This window comes from Lampris incognitus, chromosome 13 (genome assembly GCF_029633865.1).
Source record: "Lampris incognitus isolate fLamInc1 chromosome 13, fLamInc1.hap2, whole genome shotgun sequence".
NCBI classification, from domain to species: domain Eukaryota; kingdom Metazoa; phylum Chordata; class Actinopteri; order Lampriformes; family Lampridae; genus Lampris; species Lampris incognitus.
This window is the reverse complement of record NC_079223.1, coordinates 5,830,183-5,848,768: the sequence shown is the minus strand read 5'-3', so window position 1 is coordinate 5,848,768 and position 18,586 is coordinate 5,830,183. Positions and strand designations below refer to the sequence as shown.

The 18,586-nt window shown below is 51.5% G+C and overlaps 1 protein-coding gene across 1 annotated transcript; it reads right to left on the bottom strand.

Moving 5' to 3' along the window:
• Window positions 1–483: 483 nt before the first annotated feature.
• On the bottom strand, window positions 484–13,249 carry zgc:172136 (uncharacterized protein LOC566376 homolog). Its single transcript, XM_056292253.1, has 13 exons — window positions 13,154–13,249; window positions 12,898–12,988; window positions 11,081–11,160; window positions 10,907–10,983; window positions 10,484–10,673; window positions 8,619–8,774; window positions 6,712–6,777; window positions 6,138–6,206; window positions 5,860–6,034; window positions 3,704–3,973; window positions 2,294–2,425; window positions 2,093–2,163; window positions 484–1,979 (listed from the first exon to the last, which is right to left on the bottom strand). Exons 1-13 carry the CDS (start codon window positions 13,229–13,231, stop codon window positions 1,689–1,691), a joined length of 1,746 nt encoding a protein of 581 aa, XP_056148228.1. The 5' UTR covers window positions 13,232–13,249; the 3' UTR covers window positions 484–1,688.
• Between the last annotated feature and the right edge of the window lie 5,337 nt (window positions 13,250–18,586).

Here is an 18,586-nt window from a genome sequence, read left to right as displayed (position 1 = left end):
CTCTGTACAGCCCACTTGTGGTGCAGTTATAGCAAAGCTACAATGGAAAAGCTGCAGGTAGCATGTAATGATGCATTCAGAACCCTGCCCAAGCCTCCAAGATGGACAAGTAAGTGCAAGTCATGTGTTTGTGACTAGAAAAATATTCCCACTTTTCATGCTGTGTTGAGGAATTTGTGTCGATTAATTGGTCCTCAGCATGTAATTGTAATGCTGTTAACTGAGCCTACACAAAGTGACACAAGGTACTCCTCTTGTTTCTGGAAACACTGGAACAGATGTCTGCATAGGTTTTAATCATTGTGGACTTGTGATCTGCTGTTATCTGTATTTTATTTTGCGTTTTTTTTTTTAAAATATGAACCTACCTATGTGTCTGAATAAAGTAAGATTTGAATTGAATTGAATTAGGGAGCTTAATTCATTTTACAGTGCAACAACTACAATTAATAAAAAGAGACGGTACAGTTTCAAATGTTTTACTTTCATAGAAAACAATGCTTTATTTGGTCAGTGAACTGCACTGAGTCCATGTTTTTCTAATGGTGAGTAGTATATGTTTGCAGGATCCCTCTCCTGGAGATCAGTTTATCTGAGCTAGCACAATCTAATCCTTGGCAAAACTGGTTTACAAAAAACAGTCCTTGATAATCATGTCCGAGTAAAATTAAGAATGGGTCTTTGTTTAGAGGTTACATAAAAAAAAAGATCCATTATGCAGTTTATAGGTACAGAAATACTGCTTTAGAAGTACTACTTTGCAGTTCTCGTTATGAAAGGAGGTAAATGGATGTATAGTATAATGAAACTTTGGATGTCTTATTAGATTTATACAGGATCGTTATTCACATCGTGGAGTGATCTGGGTTGCTAAAAGAGACAGTTAAAAAACACGTCAAGGATTTCTGGCAACATCTTGACAAAAAAATATTTTTGATACTTTTTTAAATACAAGTATACTAAGGGTTTTTTTTACACAGGCAATAGAAAAAACAGTACAATGAAGAGACTATTTAAAAAGGATATAGAAAAAATATAGGAATACACACGGTAGCATTGTCACAGCTGGAAATTCTCCTCAGGAAAACACGAAATTGCTTAAATACAATTTCAATTCAGCAAATAAGCAACGGGAGTGAGAAGGCAGTGGCTGTATCCTGAATGTCCAAAACAAAAGATTAAAGCATATCTGTCTAATTTTACATATTTGGGATTGTCCATTGATGCGCCGTCGCTGGCATGCTGCTTAAACATTTCCAAACTTAACGGGAAGTTTATTAACGATGTAAACGAAAAAAATACCACCAATAAAACTGAATCGATTAGAAACCGTATTTGTTCTCAAAAAGGATGAAGCAAAAAAAATAGTGCAAATATGTACACAATATACAGTAGCAGAAATATAAGCAATAAATAGGTTTGCTGACTGAAATGAAGCCGGGTTAGGTCATTTACTGTGTTCTGCAGCATTAAAACAAATGATACAAGGAGCATTTCGGGGGGAAGATGGTTCCCTCAGCAATGTCACTAGCAATTTTAATATTTGCATGAAAATACAAGTCCACATGTTCCATACTGCCACCACCTCCACCACCAAACACTATGAGAAATCCACATACACTATGTAGTGTGGCGGCCATCCCATCTGGAAGTAAAGCGATGTCTTTATAGATGGACATCAGGGGTTTTTACAGTACGAATTCCAGTAACTGTTCATCCCCCAGCAAGTCCAGGGAGAGGCAATTGGCAGACCTGCGACCATAGAAGGAGGGTTTGGCCTGGCAGTGCAGCGGCGGGTAGTAGCTGTGGTCTGCGGGGCTCTTGGCGTTTCGTGGGGGCTCTGGAAGGCCGAAGGTGTAACTGTGGGATGAGTCGGGCGGTAGCGTGGTCCCTAGGGGCACAGGAGGAGGGAACAGGCGAACGTCATCCAGGCTCTGACTGTGTCGATCTACGCCGACGTGAACCCGAGATTTCATCACCTGGAATAAAGGATCGATGAGTTGGGGGGGGGGGGGGCAGAAATGGAATTGGACAAATCTAAAAGAGGGGGGGAAAACTGGTATATGACTGGGGAGGTGGATAGGTGGCAAACCTCTTCTAGGGAATCCCTGCTCTGTAAATCCTCTGACTCGTCACCACCGTCTGGGGAACGCGCTTTGTTCTCTGCAGAGCACAAAATGCGAGGATCGGTCGGAAGACATTTCGGTTGTTTCAAGAAGGGACCGTCTAAAAAAGATTGATCCCAACTGTTGGGTTTTTTCACAGGAGTGGAATGCAGACATTATTTCCATACCTGGCGGATGGGTATTTGAGGTGAGCAATGGGCAATCCGCCGACAGGCTGCCAAGAATATCCGTCAGTTGGAGCACCTCGGCGGGGTCGTCAACAAGAACCTCCCCCGGACTGCTCACACTGGCCTGGATCTCTGAGGGAGAGGGGGAAAAAATGAATAAAAGAAATGTATTTCACGATGGGACACGTGCACGCTGTCCTTCGGGGGACGTGCTAGTCGGCAACATAATTGGCGACGTTACAATCGAGCGTTGAAGGGAGACGGTCGTGGTTCCCAACATGACCTCTCTGTAGACGCTGCAGTGGCAAGACTCCATTAGCAGCCATGACACTGAGCAGCCGGTCCTCTGTGTGCCCCCGACACGTCACTGAAACTGTGGGGAAAAGACTTCTCCAGTGACGTGGCGTGGAGGTCGCCGTCTTTATTTGGCACTCGGTGTCCTTTGTGGCTTTGTGATTCACCTTTTCCTATACAACGTGGCCAGCCAGCCAAACGAGGAAGCCAGAGCGGAGGTTTTAACATGCACAGGCTGTCCGCCGGTGATGTCATCAGAGAACACTTCGCCGCACAGTTTTGGCAGCGTTTCAGAGGCGCACCGAAGACAGCTCATTATTATGGATTTACTGCTGCTAATAGCAGGGTTTTTTCTTGGAAACCGTCAATGGTATTGATAAAAGTGCTCAACGAATGAGGAGCGGGATATTAAGAAACTATATATTTACATATATATATATATATATTCATTCATCCAAACCGCTTATCCTGCTCTCGGGGTCACAGGGATGCTGGAGCCTATCCCAGCAGCCACTGGGTGGCAGGTGGGGAGACACCCTGGACAGGCTGCCAGGCCATCACAGGACCAAGACACACACATTCACATTCACACTCACACCTAGGGAGGATGTAGTACGGCCGATCCACCTGACCTACATGTCTCTGGACTGTGGGAGGGAACCGGAGAACCCGGAGGAAACCCACACAGACACGGGGAGAACATGCAACCTCCACACAGAGGACGACCCGGGACGACCCCCAAGGTGGGACTACCCCGGGGCTCGAACCCAGGACCTTCCTGCTGTGAGGCGACCGCACTAACCACTGCGCCACATAATATATATATATATGAAAATAATCTTGATAATTGTTCCCTTTAAGGAAGGTGAGGAAAGCGCTGTTTGCTTCAGCTTATCCTCAGTGACTCTCCAGCTGGCACGGTAAATAAAATAGCAGCGTTTCGAAGCCGCTTTCGGTTATGAACATGCGTACCTCAGCGATACAGTTCATTCATCTGACAGAGTGACGCTCTCTCAGGGGAGAAATACAGGCCAAGGGGGTTGGTGTAATTTACCTACAATCACTGGGCCGACCCCTAACATCAAATGTCAAACATCGACATAAATATCCTCTGACCTTCGTCCCGACAGTCTTCATCGTCCGTGCGAGCCTTACTGCCCGTGTCGACGCCGGAGGTGCGCGAGCCGCCGCAGCTGGCTGCTGAGCCGAAACACCCCTCCGTTCTCCGCTGACCTTCTTCCTCCGCGGAGACGCTGGTTTGCCGAGCGTCCGCCTCGATCCCGGAGCTGCTGGTGGAGCGTCTGGAAAGGCCGGGGCTGCTCTCGCTGCCCGGGGGATCCAGGTCCAGGTCATCGCTGATGTAGGATTCTCTGTAGCGCTTCTTCTCTGGAAATGGAAAAGAAGGGAGAACCTTTAAAACAAGAGAACCAACTGCAAATCAGAACTGTTGAAGTCGCCTCACAGCAAGAAGGTCCTGGGTTCGAGCCCCGGGGTAGTCCAACCTCGGGGTCGTCCCGGGTCGTCCTCTGTGTGGAGTTTGCATGTTCTCCCCGTGTCTGTGTGGGTTTCCTCCCACAGTCCAAAGACATGTAGGTCAGGTGAATGGACCGTACTACATTGTCCCTAGGTGTGACTGTGTGTGTGTGTGTGTGTGTGTGATGGCCTGGCGGCCTGTCCAGGGTGTCTCCCCGCCTGCCGCCCCAGTGGCTGCTGGGATAGAGCTCCAGCATCCCCGCCCCCCTGAGAGCAGGATGAGCGGTTTGGATAACGGATGGATGGATGGATGTTACAAACTAAATTATCCATAGTTTATGAATCTTTTCCTGGGTAATTTACCCAAATGAGTCAATAAGCAAATGCTCCACATGTAGCGCCATCAAAAGTGAGAAATGGCAGAATCTTAAAAGTTACAAGTAAACACTCATTTGTTTAAAATTCACCCTTTCGAGTCCGCGGTGGCGTAGCGGTCTAAGCATCGGCTTGGTGTCGATGCAGTTGCCCACTGGGGACTGGGGTTCGCACCCCGGTCTCGTCAGATCCGACTATGGCCGGACTCCATGAAGCAGCAATCATTGGCAACGCCGTCTTCGGGAGGGGGGCGGAGTCGGCTTGTGTTCGTCATGTGAATGCGTCTCTGTGTGTGTCGGAAAAACAGTGGTTCGGCTTGGATTCGCCTTGTCACGAAAGTGGGGAGGCGGTCTCCTTCGAGACTGCCGGCCGGAGAGATGCAGTTGGCGAACGCATGCAATACGAGGGTGGGTGTTTGAATTAAAATAGGGATCAATTGGCCACTAAATTGGGAGAAAAAAGGGAAAAATCAGAAATAAATTTATAAAAAAAAAAAATTCACCCTTTGGATCACTTGTGTAACTGAGGCTGCTAAGGACATTTCATTTGCAGGATACATTTAGAGGCTTTTAGCAGGCTCTGCATAGCACCCAGCCAGAAATGAGTGTCACCGGGCGTCTGGGTAGCACGGCGGTCTATTCCGTTGCCTATAAACACGGGGGGTCGCCGGTTCGAATCCCCATGTTACCTCCGGCTTGGTCGGGCGTCCCTACAGACACAATTGGCCGTGTCTGTGGGTGGGGAGCCGGATGTGGGTATGTGTCCTGGTCGCTGCACTAGCGCCTCCTCTGGTCAGGCAGGGTGCCTGTTTCGGGGGGAATAGCGTCACTCTCCCACGTCCTACGTCCCCCTGGTGAAACTCCTCACTGTCAGGTGAAAAGAAGCGGCTGGCGACTCCACATGTACGGGAGGAGGCATGTGGTAGTCTGCAGCCCTCCCCGGATCGGCAGAGGGGGTGGAGCAGAGTGGGGCAATTGGCAAAAAGTACAATTGGGGAGAAAAAGGTGGGGGGGGGGGTCCACAAAGAAAAAGAGTGTCACTAATGAATACAACATCTTTTTTGACGATTCTAGCAGGAAGTTGCAGTCGCACATCCAGAGGTGTGTTGGCAGGTAAAAAACACACCTAAATGCGGTCTACCCACCTTTTTCTTTGCAGACTAAAGCTCACCACCTGTTTTAGGGATGACATAAATCTTCTTTCCAAACACTCAAGGCAAACCGTATCAGACCGCTGTGAAGTTGTGGAGGAGGGTATTCCGGTCGGTGTAAAACACTAAATTAAAGCTTTTCTCACAATAGTGCCCATGTCGGCCGTCGGTTGTATGGCGATCGATGGCCGACACATGATCGTAGTTTGGGCCAGCTTTTTATTTACCACTACAACCACAGCCCACATCCTCTCCCCCCTCCCCTCCCGCCTACCTTCGCTCTCCTCCAGCTGGCGCAGGTGCTTCAGGGCAGGCTGGAGGCTGAGGTAGAGGCGGTGGCTGTTGCTCAGGTGCAAGAGGAGGTGGCGGGAGCGGAACGGCGAGCCGGTGTAGTACACCAGCTTCCTGGCCGAGGGCAAGCCGTCGGGCTGGATCTCGAATTTCTTCCCCTGTACGCGGGAGCAACACACAGCGGCGGTGAGCGGGCGGGCGGCGTCCGCTCACCGCCGCCAGCATGACAACACAATACAGTATAAAGCGGGGCGCACGTACCAGGAAGGTGAGGCGTCCCACGTTGGACCAGGGGAAGTCGTACAGCAGCTGGCGAATGTTGCTCACCTCCTAGGAGGACGGATCAAACACAGGGTTGGCTGAGAGCGGCGCGCCGAGCGCTCGTGGGGGTGGTTTGTGTGTGAGATATGGCGTTCGTTGAAGACAACCCGCTTACGCAACCCACGTTAAAATTCAATAATCAGTCGTTATTTTTCCTTTAGTGCGGCGACTTGCGTGTTTACCAGCCATCTGGAGCCTGCTAAGAGGCCATGCGGCCCTTGAGGTATCTCACGGTCTGCTGGCTCTGTAATCACCCGGGCCAAGACCCCTAATCCCCGCCCCCCCCCCCCCCCCCAGATGGCCCCTGGTGGACAGATCAAACGGCTCGTGGGAATGGCAGACGGCCCCTATCTCTCCCCATGCGCTGGCTTGGTGGCAGTCCCGCACATTCCTGGCACGGCTACTCGGGGGAGTTTTGCAAGACCACAGAGCCGCCGTTGGATTTCTCGGAGCGACCCCAGATTCGGCCCCGTGTGCACGTTGACCCGCACAAACGAACAAGACGCTCACGCACCTGATAAACCTGCATTCCTCGCAGGGTGAGACCGAGCAGCGCCGTCCCCCTCTCCGCCGTCCTGTCCTGCAGGGATGAAGGATGAGACGTCAGAGAGGCATTCGAGTGTTCAGATAAGAGATGCCCTCCCCTCCGCCGCTTGACCCCACCCTCGCTTCGCCGCAAACACTTTGGCCGCTCTCGCGAACAAATGAGAAGTGGCAGCATGTTACGCAACCGGTGGGCCAGCCTTCAGCGTTTCCCTCGACGGCTGAGGGATACTTGGAAACAGGGAGGACGATAAACCCTGACACGGTGCAAAAGGTTACGTAACCGCCCAAGCACCCCCGTTCAGCCGGCGCGGCTTGAGCGAAGCCAAACCGCCGTGACGGCGGAGAGGAAGGGGAAGTGCTTTGCCGGCCAAGAGGAGGGAGGTAAGGGGAGGAGATAAAAAAAAAAGAAAACACATTCTTCAATATAGTCGCTGATCCCAGCTCTTAACAAAACCATCACGTCTTTATTCTATCAAACAGTCGACGGGGGTGGGGGTGGGGTTGGGGGGGGGGCTGTATTCATGACGTAGTTTCTCTTATCGCCAGGAGAGCTCCCACATGGCCCTGGCATGTTCCCCGCCAAACGTTCCCTCTCCGTGCCGACTCCACACACCGCTGACCCCAACTTTACTAAGGGATTTGGTGGAAACCCCCCCCCCCTTTCTTCCCAATTGTACCCATCCCATTTACCCCACTCTTCCGAGCCGCCCCGGTCTCTGCTCCACCCCCTCTCCCGATCCGGGGAGGGCTGCAGACTACCACATGCCTCCTCCCATACATGTGGAGTCGCCAGCCGCTTCTTTTCCCCTGACAGTGAGGAGTTTCACCAGGGGGACGTAGCGCGTGGGAGGATCACGCTATTCCCCCCCAGTTCCCCCTCAACAGGCGCCCCGTCCGACCAGAGGAGGCGCTAGTGCAGCGACCAGGACACACACCCACATCTGGCTTCCCACCGGTAGACACGGCCAATTGTGTCTGTAGGGACGCCCGACCAAGCCGGAGGTAACACGGGGATTCGAACCGGCGATCCCCGTGTTGGTAGGCAACGGAATAGACCGCCACGCCACCCGGACGCCTCTGGAATTGGGTGAAACCCTAAGCAGAGAGGAAAGGGCGGGGATGACGGCATGTTTCAGGAAATGCTTCGTAACGGACTCTAGTACAGCCCACACTGTTGACTCACAACGCTGCGGCAGAGGGCATGAGCTGTGCTGCCAGTCAGATAAGGAATTTATCGCACAATACCTTTAATATTTCATTCATAAGCTGGTCACATACATGAAACCAAAAATAAAATACTGACTCAACTAAGTAGGCTATATTTTTGATCATTAATGCAGTCTCTAATATGTCTGGCACTTCCTAACATAAATACTCACTAGGCTACGTAGGCTTTATAACGCATCCTTTTCATTCATAACGTAGAACGACCACGGCTGACAGGAACAAGCCCGGCATGTCACCATGGGAACCAAGCTGGACCCGAGACCAGCTCTTACTTCTTCCACAACTCGTCCACGAAAGGAAAGAAATAATTAAAAGGTACATGTGGACGGAGAACTGCCTCCGCCCACCGCTTCTGGGACTGCTGGGATTTGGTCTTAGTGACTTGGGAGTCCTCCCGACTGCCCCCAAGTTTCTGCAGATTTAACAGCTGGTTTCAGGGTTGAGATGCAGCATGAATCACTCCCGGCCAAAAACTGGGGAGTCTTAAAATGACGAGCGACTGGCACACCCTTTCCTTTTATGATCTGCTCTCAAACTGGCGAGCGAGGAGCGACTTCCAGCCTGAGGGCCTTTCCCGAGGACATACTACCGCTGAGGTGACCTTAACTCAGGTCACACCAAAACCGAGCCTGCCGTTTGACCTCTGACCTTTTGCAGTCTGTAGTAAGTGACCGGCACATCCTCCAGTCGGCACGACTCTTTGATGAAGTGCAGGATGGCATCACGAGCGGACATGCCCCACAGCTCCCGGTGCACTTTGGGCCCGTGGCAGAGAAGGTAATCTACCCCACGCTTGGCCACTATCTACAAAAAACAGAAAAGGAACAGAGAGGTTTATATTTAAATATGAGAGAGAGAGACAGACAGAGACAGAGAGAGAGGGGGGGGGGGGAGAAACCAGCAATAACCAAAGGTTTATATTTAAATATCAGAGAGACAGAGAGAGAGAGACAGAGAGTGACAGAGAGAGAAAGGGGGAGAAACCGGCAATAACCAAAGGTTTATATTTAAATATGAGAGAGAGAGACAGACAGAGACAGAGAGAGAGAGGGGGGGGGGAGAAAACCAGCAATAACCAAAGGTTTATATTTAAATATCAGAGAGACAGAGAGACAGACAGAGACAGAGAGAGAAAGGGGGAGAAACCGGCAATAACCAAAGGTTTATATTTAAATATGAGAGAGACAGACAGAGACAGAGAGAGAGAGAAAGGGGGAGAAACCAGCAATAACCAAAGGTTTAAATTTAAATATGAGAGAGAGAGAGACAGAGAGAGACAGATAGAAAGAGAGAGACAGACAGAGAGAGACAGATAGAAAGAGAGAGACAGACAGAGAGAGACAGAGTGACAGATAGAGAGAAAGAGAGACAGAGAGTGACAGATAGAGAGACGGAGAGAGAGAGAGACAGAGAGTGACAGATAGAAAGAGAGAGACAGACAGAGAGAGACAGAGTGACAGATAGAGAGAAAGAGAGACAGAGAGTGACAGATAGAGAGAGAGACAGAGAGTGACAGATAGAGAGACAGAGAGAGACAGACAGAGAGAGAGACAGAGACAGAGAGAGAGAAAGAGAGAGACAGAGAGAGAGGGAGAGAGCGACAGAGAGACAGAGAGAGACAGAGAGCGACAGAGAGAGAGACAGAGAGAAACAGAGAGAGAAAGGGGGAGAAACCAGCAATAACCAAAGGTTTATATTTAAATATGAGAGAGACAGAGAGAGAGAGAGAGAGACAGAGAGAGAGACAGAGACAGAGAGAGAGAAAGAGAGAGACAGAGAGAGAGGGAGAGAGCGACAGAGAGACAGAGAGAGACAGAGAGACAGAGAGCGACAGAGAGAGAGACAGAGAGAAACAGAGAGAGAAAGGGGGAGAAACCAGCAATAACCAAAGGTTTATATTTAAATATGAGAGAGACAGAGAGAGAGAGAGAGAGACAGAGAGAGAGAGAGAGAGAGGGGGAGAAACCAGTAATAACCAAAGGTTTATATTTAAATATGAGAGAGACAGAGAGGGAGACAGAGAGAGAGAGACAGAGAGAGACAGAGACAGGGAGAGACAGAGAGAGAGAGAGACAGAGGGAGACAGAGAGAGACAGAGAGAGAGAGAGACAGAGGGAGACAGAGAGAGAGAGAGACAGAGAGAGACAGAGACAGGGAGAGACAGAGAGAGAGAGAGACAGAGACAGGGAGAGACAGAGAGAGACGGAGACAGAGAGAGAGAGAGAGAGAGAGAGAAAGGGGGAGAAACCAGTAATAACCAAAGGTTTATATTTAAATATGAGAGACAGAGACAGAGAGAGACAGAGAGAGAGAGACAGAGAGAGAGAGAGAGAGACAGAGAGAGAGAGAGAGAGAGAGAGAGAGAGAGAGAGAGAGAGACAGAGAGAGAGAGAAAGGGGGAGAAACCAGCAAGAACCAAAGTCAAACATCAACAACATAAAAAAGCAGACACTTAATTGCCACCTTGAAAGGCCGCCGCCCCCCCCCCCCCGCCGCCCCGTGGTAACACCTACCCAGGGTGGGAAGTACTCCTTGGGCTCAAAATAAGCCCCCTGGTCGTCCCCCGGCAGCGGGCTGTCAGCCAGGTCAGCCTGCAGGGCATAACCGGCCAGCTGGAAATACACCTCCTCCTGCTGACGGCATTCGGAGCGCAGCACCCGCTCCCGCAAGTCCGAGTAGTACAGATGCCGTGCCTTCCGCTCACTGGTACCGCGCAAACAGGGGTGGGGGTGGGGGTGGGGGTAGGGGGGTGGGGGTTGGGGGTGGGGGTGGGGGTCAAAAACAGGGAGGACAGGAAACAAATAGGATGACTAACAGATGGACGACAAAGACGGACGATAACTTGGCTGAGAAGGGGGGCTGCAAGACGGCGAGTGGAGTAACACCGCCGGGTGATGGAGGAGCTCCTGCGGTGAGGAGGCTGCGGAGGCTCTTACCAAATGAGTCGGCCGTTCTCCACGTAGTACTGCACCTTGAGGCACAGCACCACCGGCAGGGCTCTCCTCTGTAACCCCTACAGTTTGGAGAGGCAGACGCATGTTAGTGGAACACTTGGTAACGGGCAACCTCCCACCTCCCCCAACACACACCGACGTGGGGCGTTACCGTACCTTCACGGCCTCTTGCTTCCAGTCTTTGGGGAAGTACTTGGTCAGTTTCTCCTCCATGTCTAGAAATATGTGCTCGTTGTCTGGGACGCAGAGCGACAAGCGGGAAACCACAGCACACTCGGTCAGCCGACAAAAGAATCATGAACTCAAGCGTAAAATCTGTCAAACAATGGGGTTAATTAAGGGACAAAAAAATTTCTTTTGTCCGCCGGTTTGTGAATGAGGCTACCGGGGGGGTGGGGGGGGGGGCAAGTGACAGCTACCACCGCGCCCATTCGCCCGTCCCAGTTGTTATTGTTGGTGTTAGACTCGTCAAGTGGGGCCAAATCACACGACCGACGTTAATGCTCAGAGGGCAGAATTATTTGTGCAGTAAACCCAATATTCATCTGAGCGTCCCCCCCCCCCCCCCTGGCTTCAAGCTTATGGACCGCAAATGAAATGTAATGCAAAATCCGGGGCGTCCGGGTGGCGTGGCGGTCTATCCCGTTGCCTACCGACACGGGGATCGGCGGTTCGAGTCCCCGTGTTACCTCCGGCTTGGTTGGGCGTTCCCCTACAGACACAGCTGGTCGTGTCTTCGGGTGGGAAGCCGGGTGTGGGTATGTGTCCTGGTCGCCCCCCCCCCCCCCGGTGAAACTCCTCACTGTCCGGTGAAAAGAAGGGGCTGGTGACTCCACATGTATGGGAGGAGGCATGCGGTAGTCTGCAGCCCTCCCCGGATCGGCAGAGTGGGTGGAGCAGAGACCGGGACGGCTCGGGAGAGTGGGGTGATTGGCCAATTGGGGAGAAAAAGGGGGGGAAGAAGAGAAATGTAAAACAAACTCTAATATCTATACATCATTATCTGACTTGTTTCATTTTTAGTAGGGACGTGAATAAGCTGCCTATGGCTGAGATGGGGAAAGGTGCCCTACACCGCTGATCACACCACGTCCGCCTCACCTCACCTCACCGAATGGACCACGACACCGACACGTTCAACAGATTCCTCTGCGAAACGTCCGCGGTACTTTCACAGCTCGTTTGCCAGAACACGTCCGCCCGACCGGTTTCAAAGTCATTTGACCCGACAGCCCATCCATCTTTCCTTTCATCCTATCTTCACTTTGACTCATCCGGCCTCCCTTACCCCCCCCCCCCTCTCAGCGGGGCCTTTTGAGTACAACTCTGTCATGTTGAGTCACCCTACCCCTCTTTACTGACGACTCCCACCCTCTCTTTTCTCCCCCATCATCAATGCGTCCCTCCCTTCACTGAAGAAGTGGAATGCCAGAGTGCATTCCAGGCTTAATGAAGTTAATATTGCTGGAATCCAGGCCCGAGTGGTCGCCGGGCCCAACACCACAAAAACAAAAGGTCACTTGTTCAAGAGGTGTACCACACAAGATTACTTAGGCATTTCAACATACTTGTACCGAAAGCGAGTGTCCAGGGGCGAGGGAATGTGGAGGGGGAACAGAAAGTTTTGAACTTTGCTCGGCGGCCGAAGAAAACGAGACCACTTGTGTACGCAGACTGGGAGGGGTGGCGCCAACCCTTTGGTTGTTGTATATATCATTTTTTTGTGTGACATCGTTATAGTGGCTAACCCCCCCCCCCCAATATTACATAAATGGCCAACCGAGAGTGGCCAGCTCTCTCACGACCTGGATTACGGAATAATCACCAACCGTGGAGACACGAGGCCCGCTGATGACGGATGGGAAGTAAGTCACCGGTCGAGTATGCTACGTGCATCATCCATACCCAGGACCCCCCCACACTAAAACCGTGGCTTGGACATGGCTCGGAGTTTCGGCGAAGAGCTGACTCACCCTTTACGACGGTGAGACCAAAGAAGTAGAGTTCCTTGATTCCCAGGAGCTCTGCGACGCGGTTGAAAACATCCTGTCCTGTGGACTTGAGCTGCAGCGGGCACAAGGAGAACAGGGGTCGTCAGCTCGCGGGTCAAAACAGTCGCGTGATATGTAGCGGAGACGGAATACTGTCGTGCTAGAACCTGGACCGTCCCTAGCGGTCTCTCGGCGATAGAGGAGCGGGTGGCGGCTAGAGTCGTATGAACAAACTCACCCCTACGGTGACGTCCAGCTGCTCTTTGTTGGGGAGCAGAACACAAACGGTCCTCTCATGCTTGGCCGAGGTGGACATGTCCGGGGTCTGTCTGTGGTGTCGTTCTCTCTCTCCGTCCAAGTTCTCCAGTATCCTCCTCTGCTCCCGTGTCCAGAACGCTGCCTGTCCTCTCACTTATCTACGCGGGGGAAAATGCTTCTTCCATGTTTAATCTGAAGAGACAGACGACATCGATCAGCATGAAGATGAAGCTGCAGATCCAGCGGGGTGGAAAACGCAGGGAATTCAGCAGCATGCAGTTTGGGATAAAACATTTGGGATGCAATCTGGCAATTTTATTGGCCCACGGATTGAATATCTAACATTCCGGAGAACCCCAGCTAATGCCCCCTTTTCCACTACATGGTACCGGCTCGACTCGACTCGACTTTTTTTGTTTTCCATTACTGGAAAGTACCGGTATTTTGCTCACTGTTACCACTTTTCTGGCACCGCCCCTTTGTCGAGGGTCCAAAAAAAAAGACTGGAGCGGGTGCCAAAATCAACGCGGACCAGCTACACCGAGGGGTACTGTTACGGTGATGGAAAACCACACTCTCGGAGTCGAGTCGAGTCGAGCCGAGCCGAGCCGAGCCGGTACCATGCAGCTTTCTGCCGTGACGTGATGTTTGGCATGCACCGATTCAGCCGAAGAGAAAAACACGGCATAGCTACACACGGCTAATCACCACAGTCAGGATGACGAGCAGTTCTCCCCCTTTAATCACCCATCTTACCAAGGAGACCGATAAGAGGGATTAGGAAAGGCCGCTATGAATCACATACAATCCTAATGTGGATGAGGTAACGACATCCCATTTGAAAAAAATAAAAACATGCCCAAGTCTAAACAGGCACTGGATTAACGACAATTATGGATTTGTACACTGTAATAGTTTAGGCTATCACAAGGAGTGTATCACAATCCCGTTAACAGTCATTAGCCGAAACCATTCATCAATCACATAATCTTTCCCATGTCGTCGTTTCTAACCAGGAACATCACAACACAAACGTGTGCTGTGCCCACTGCACGGTGAGGTCATCAGCAAAGGTCGGCCTCCCCGGGCGGGAGACGACGCATTTGCCCCCAAAGCCCACCTGAGGCTTTGCCCTATTGTATTGACCAGAAGCCCCGGCCGGTACGACCCTCATCTGATTAACGTCTCTGAATCAATTAAGCAGATTAATGAGTGCGACTTGCGGGCTCTGAACCCCTCCTAAGTCCTGCTTCAGACAAAAACAGGAGTGTAAAAAAAGAAGAAAAGAAAGGAATATTTGGAAAGAGCCAGAACACGAATGGTTCTGAGGAGAAGGGGCACGCTTCAGCGACCGGCGGCTCCCACATTACTACCCTGTACAGCCTTGCAGACGGGGCGTGAAGGGTTTTCATTCAGATTAGTTAGATAAAATTCGACAGAAGTAAGGACAACACGATGGGACACGATGGGACACGCTTCTGGGCTAGGACGGACAGATACGAAGCGCTTTCACAGCCGTCATCGGCCTCGCTCCACCGTTCTTGCACCTCGAGACCCACGCGGAGGTCTGCGGGCAGGGCGGGGGTGGGGGTGGTGGTGGTGGAAACCGCCAAAGTCAAGCCCAAACACAGAGGACGAGCTGCACCTGAAGTAGGATTTGTGCACATGTTCCAACAAGAGCCCCAACGCAACCAAACAGACAACCGGAAAACCTGAAAATCCAGCAGCCTTCGCAGCCGGCCTGCTCCCGACCACAGCCGGGCTCCTCCGCTCCGGGAATATAAAGCAACAAACACACACAAGGTTCTTCAGTGTGCACACAACGTCAAAAACAGCCTCTTAAAACCCCCGCGGCACACCTTCCTCTTCACCGTGTTTCGTTCCGGCGTCGAGACCGTCTGCAGAGAGGGGGGGGCTTGCACGAGAACACACGCCTTCGAAGCCCCCCGGTGTGGACCGACGCATCCACCCGACTGGCCCAGGTGTCGAGGACCCCCCGGAGTGTCAGAGGCGGAGGGTGCCGCGGCCTTTGTGGCAGCCTTCCTCGGCCAGTTCTGCAGGAGTCGGCGACGTCGTTCTCCCCCACCCTTTTGTTGCCGCAACTATCGCTGCCGACAAAAGAGGAAACCTGGGAAAAACAGGCTTCGACACGGGGGGGGGGGGGGGGTTTCGTTATGGCAGCATTCCCCCTGGATCCCGGTGTTGCAGGGCGGGGAAGGGAAGCTGCAGGGAGGCTTGACGTTGTGGCTCCTACATGTTTTCTCAGGGAAGCAGCCTCGCGTCATAAGCTCTCGTCGTTCATATTGACTCACGGGCCTTGTAATACTGTGTGCTACTAGTGCATATATAACACACAACAGCTGTCCCTCTGGGGACAGATAAAACCTGCTTGACTCGACTATCGTACTAGTGATGACCGAAGAATTGGAGTGTTCATCGAATTGGCCCAGAAACATTGCCGTGATATGGAGTCGGAAGGTCCCAGCCCCGGGGAAAACTTGTCTTTTCAGCACCGAACTGGCCAACATACCACGGTTTGAGTGCTCGGACTCTCTATTTAGAAACACGTCTCTCCGTCCAACCCCACAAATAAGACTGCCGCAAGTTTCACGTGGTCAGAAATGTAGGAGGGAACGCAACACAGCCCCCCCTCCCCCCCATTGTGTCAGAAACAACACCGTGAGCCAACTTACTTGGGAAATCAAACAGCTTTTGGCTCCAAAACCGAATTGGGAACGTCTCACCACCGAGGAATGTCGACGGCTGACTGGGGGGTTTTTTGTGCGCTGAAAAGTGCGGTGAAATAACAGCCATTAATTAGCGTGTCCGCATCTATCTGTGCACTTCATTCACTCCAGAACAGGCCTGAAACCAGCTCGATGTCCCACATGACGTCGTCACACATCCCCCGAGGTGCTGACCAAAGGGGAGCCTGGCATCACATGAGACCGGTCCTCTGCAGGCCTTGAGTCCTCGTCCAGGTCTTCACATCCCTCCTCCTGAGCATCGAGCTAGCGGGCAAAACAACCTTCTCCCAGCACTTCACCGCTTATACAGGACACCATGGATCATCACTGAGACATCAGAGAGGAGGACAGGCGTCCGGCCTTCAACCGTGGACACCACGGATCATCACTGACCCATCAGAGGGGAGGACAGGCGTCCGGCCTTCAACCGTGGACACCACGGATCATCACTGACCCATCAGAGGGGAGGACAGGCGTCCGGCCTTCAACCGTGGACACCATGGATCATCACTGACCCATCAGAGGGGAGGACAGGCGTCCAGCCTTCAACCGTGGACACCACGGATCATCACTGACACATCAGAGGGGAGGACAGGCTACCAGCCTTCAACCGTGGACACCACGGATCATCACTGACACATCAGAGGGGAGGACAGGCTACCAGCCTTCAACCGTGGACACCACGGATCATCACTGACACATCAGAGGGGAGGACAGGTGTCCAGCCTTCAACCGTGGACACCACGGATCACAACTGACCCATCAGAGGAGGACAGGCGTCCAGCCTTCAACCGTGGACACCACGGATCATCACTGACCCACCAGAGAGGAGGACAGGCTTCCAGCCTTCAACCGTGGACACCACGGATCACAACCGACCCATCAGAGGGGAGGACAGGCGTCCAGCCTTCAACCGTGGACACCACAGATCACAACTGAGACATCAGAGGGGAGGACAGGCTTCCAGCCTTCAACCGTGGACACCACGGATCATCACTGACCCATCAGAGGGGAGGACAGGCTTCCAGCCTTCAACCGTGGACACCACAGATCACAACTGACCCATCAGAGGGGAGGACAGGCTTCCAGCCTTCAACCGTGGACATCTGGGATCACAACTGACACACCAGAGGGGAGGACAGGCTTCCAGCCTTCAACCGTGGACACCACAGATCATCACTGACCCATCAGAGGGGAGGACAGGCGTCCAGCCTTCAACCGTGGACACCACGGATCATCACTGACCCATCAGAGGGGAGGACAGGCGTCCAGCCTTCAACCGTGGACACCACGGATCATCACTGACCCATCAGAGGGGAGGACAGGCGTCCAGCCTTCAACCGTGGACACCACAGATCATCACTGACCCATCAGAGGGGAGGACAGGCTTCCAGCCTTCAACCGTGGACACCACGGATCATCACTGACCCACCAGAGAGGAGGACACCAATAACACAAGTATCAGACTTTTACCAGGACTGTGTGCGACACCAATAACACAAGTATCAGACTTTTACCAGGACTGTGTGCGACACCAATAACACAAGTATCAGACTTTTACCAGGACTGTGTGCAACACCAATAACACAAGTATCAGACTTTTACCAGGACTGTGTGCCACACCAATAACACAAGTATCAGACTTTTACCAGGACTGTGTGCAACACCAATAACACAAATATCAGACTTTTACCAGGACTGTGTGCAACACCAATAACACAAATATCAGACTTTTACCAGGACTGTGTGTAACACCAATAACACAAATATCAGACTTTTACCAGGACTGTGTGCGACACCAATAACACAAGTATCAGACTTTTACCAGGACTGTGTGCGACACCAATAACACAAGTATCAGACTTTTACCAGGACTGTGTGCAACACCAATAACACAAGTATCAGACTTTTACCAGGACTGTGTGCCACACCAATAACACAAGTATCAGACTTTTACCAGGACTGTGTGCAACACCAATAACACAAGTATCAGACTTTTACCAGGACTGTGTGCGACACCAATAACACAAGTATCAGACTTTTACCAGGACTGTGTGCAACACCAATAACACAAGTATCAGACTTTTACCAGGACTGTGTGCGACACCAATAACACAAGTATCAGACTTTTACCAGGACTGTGTGCAACACCAATAACACAAGTATCAGACTTTTACCAGGACTGTGTGCGACACCAATAACACAAGTATCAGACTTTTACCAGGACTGTGTGCAACACCAATAACACAAATATCAGACTTTTACCAGGACTGTGTGCAACACCAATAACACAAGTATCAGACTTTTACCAGGACTGTGTGCAACACCAATAACACAAATATCAGACTTTTACCAGGACTGTGTGCAACACCAATAACACAAGTATCAGACTTTTACCAGGACTGTGTGCGACACCAATAACACAAGTATCAGACTTTTACCAGGACTGTGTGCAACACCAATAACACAAGTATCAGACTTTTACCAGGACTGTGTGCGACACCAATAACACAAGTATCAGACTTTTACCAGGACTGTGTGCGACACCAATAACACAAGTATCAGACTTTTACCAGGACTGTGTGCAACACCAATAACACAAGTATCAGACTTTTACCAGGACTGTGTGCAACACCAATAACACAAATATCAGACTTTTACCAGGA

Bases quoted from the DNA above. Each gene is read 5' to 3' on its own strand.
- zgc:172136 (XM_056292253.1), bottom strand. From the start codon at position 13,231: ATGTCCACCTCGGCCAAGCATGAGAGGACCGTTTGTGTTCTGCTCCCC. The intron at 6,035-6,137 runs GTACGTGCGCCC...TCCCGCGTACAG, and splicing joins TGGGACGCCTCACCTTCCTG to GGGAAGAAATTCGAGATCCA. The intron at 1,980-2,092 runs GTTTGCCACCTA...CCTTTATTCCAG, and splicing joins GCAGGGATTCCCTAGAAGAG to GTGATGAAATCTCGGGTTCA.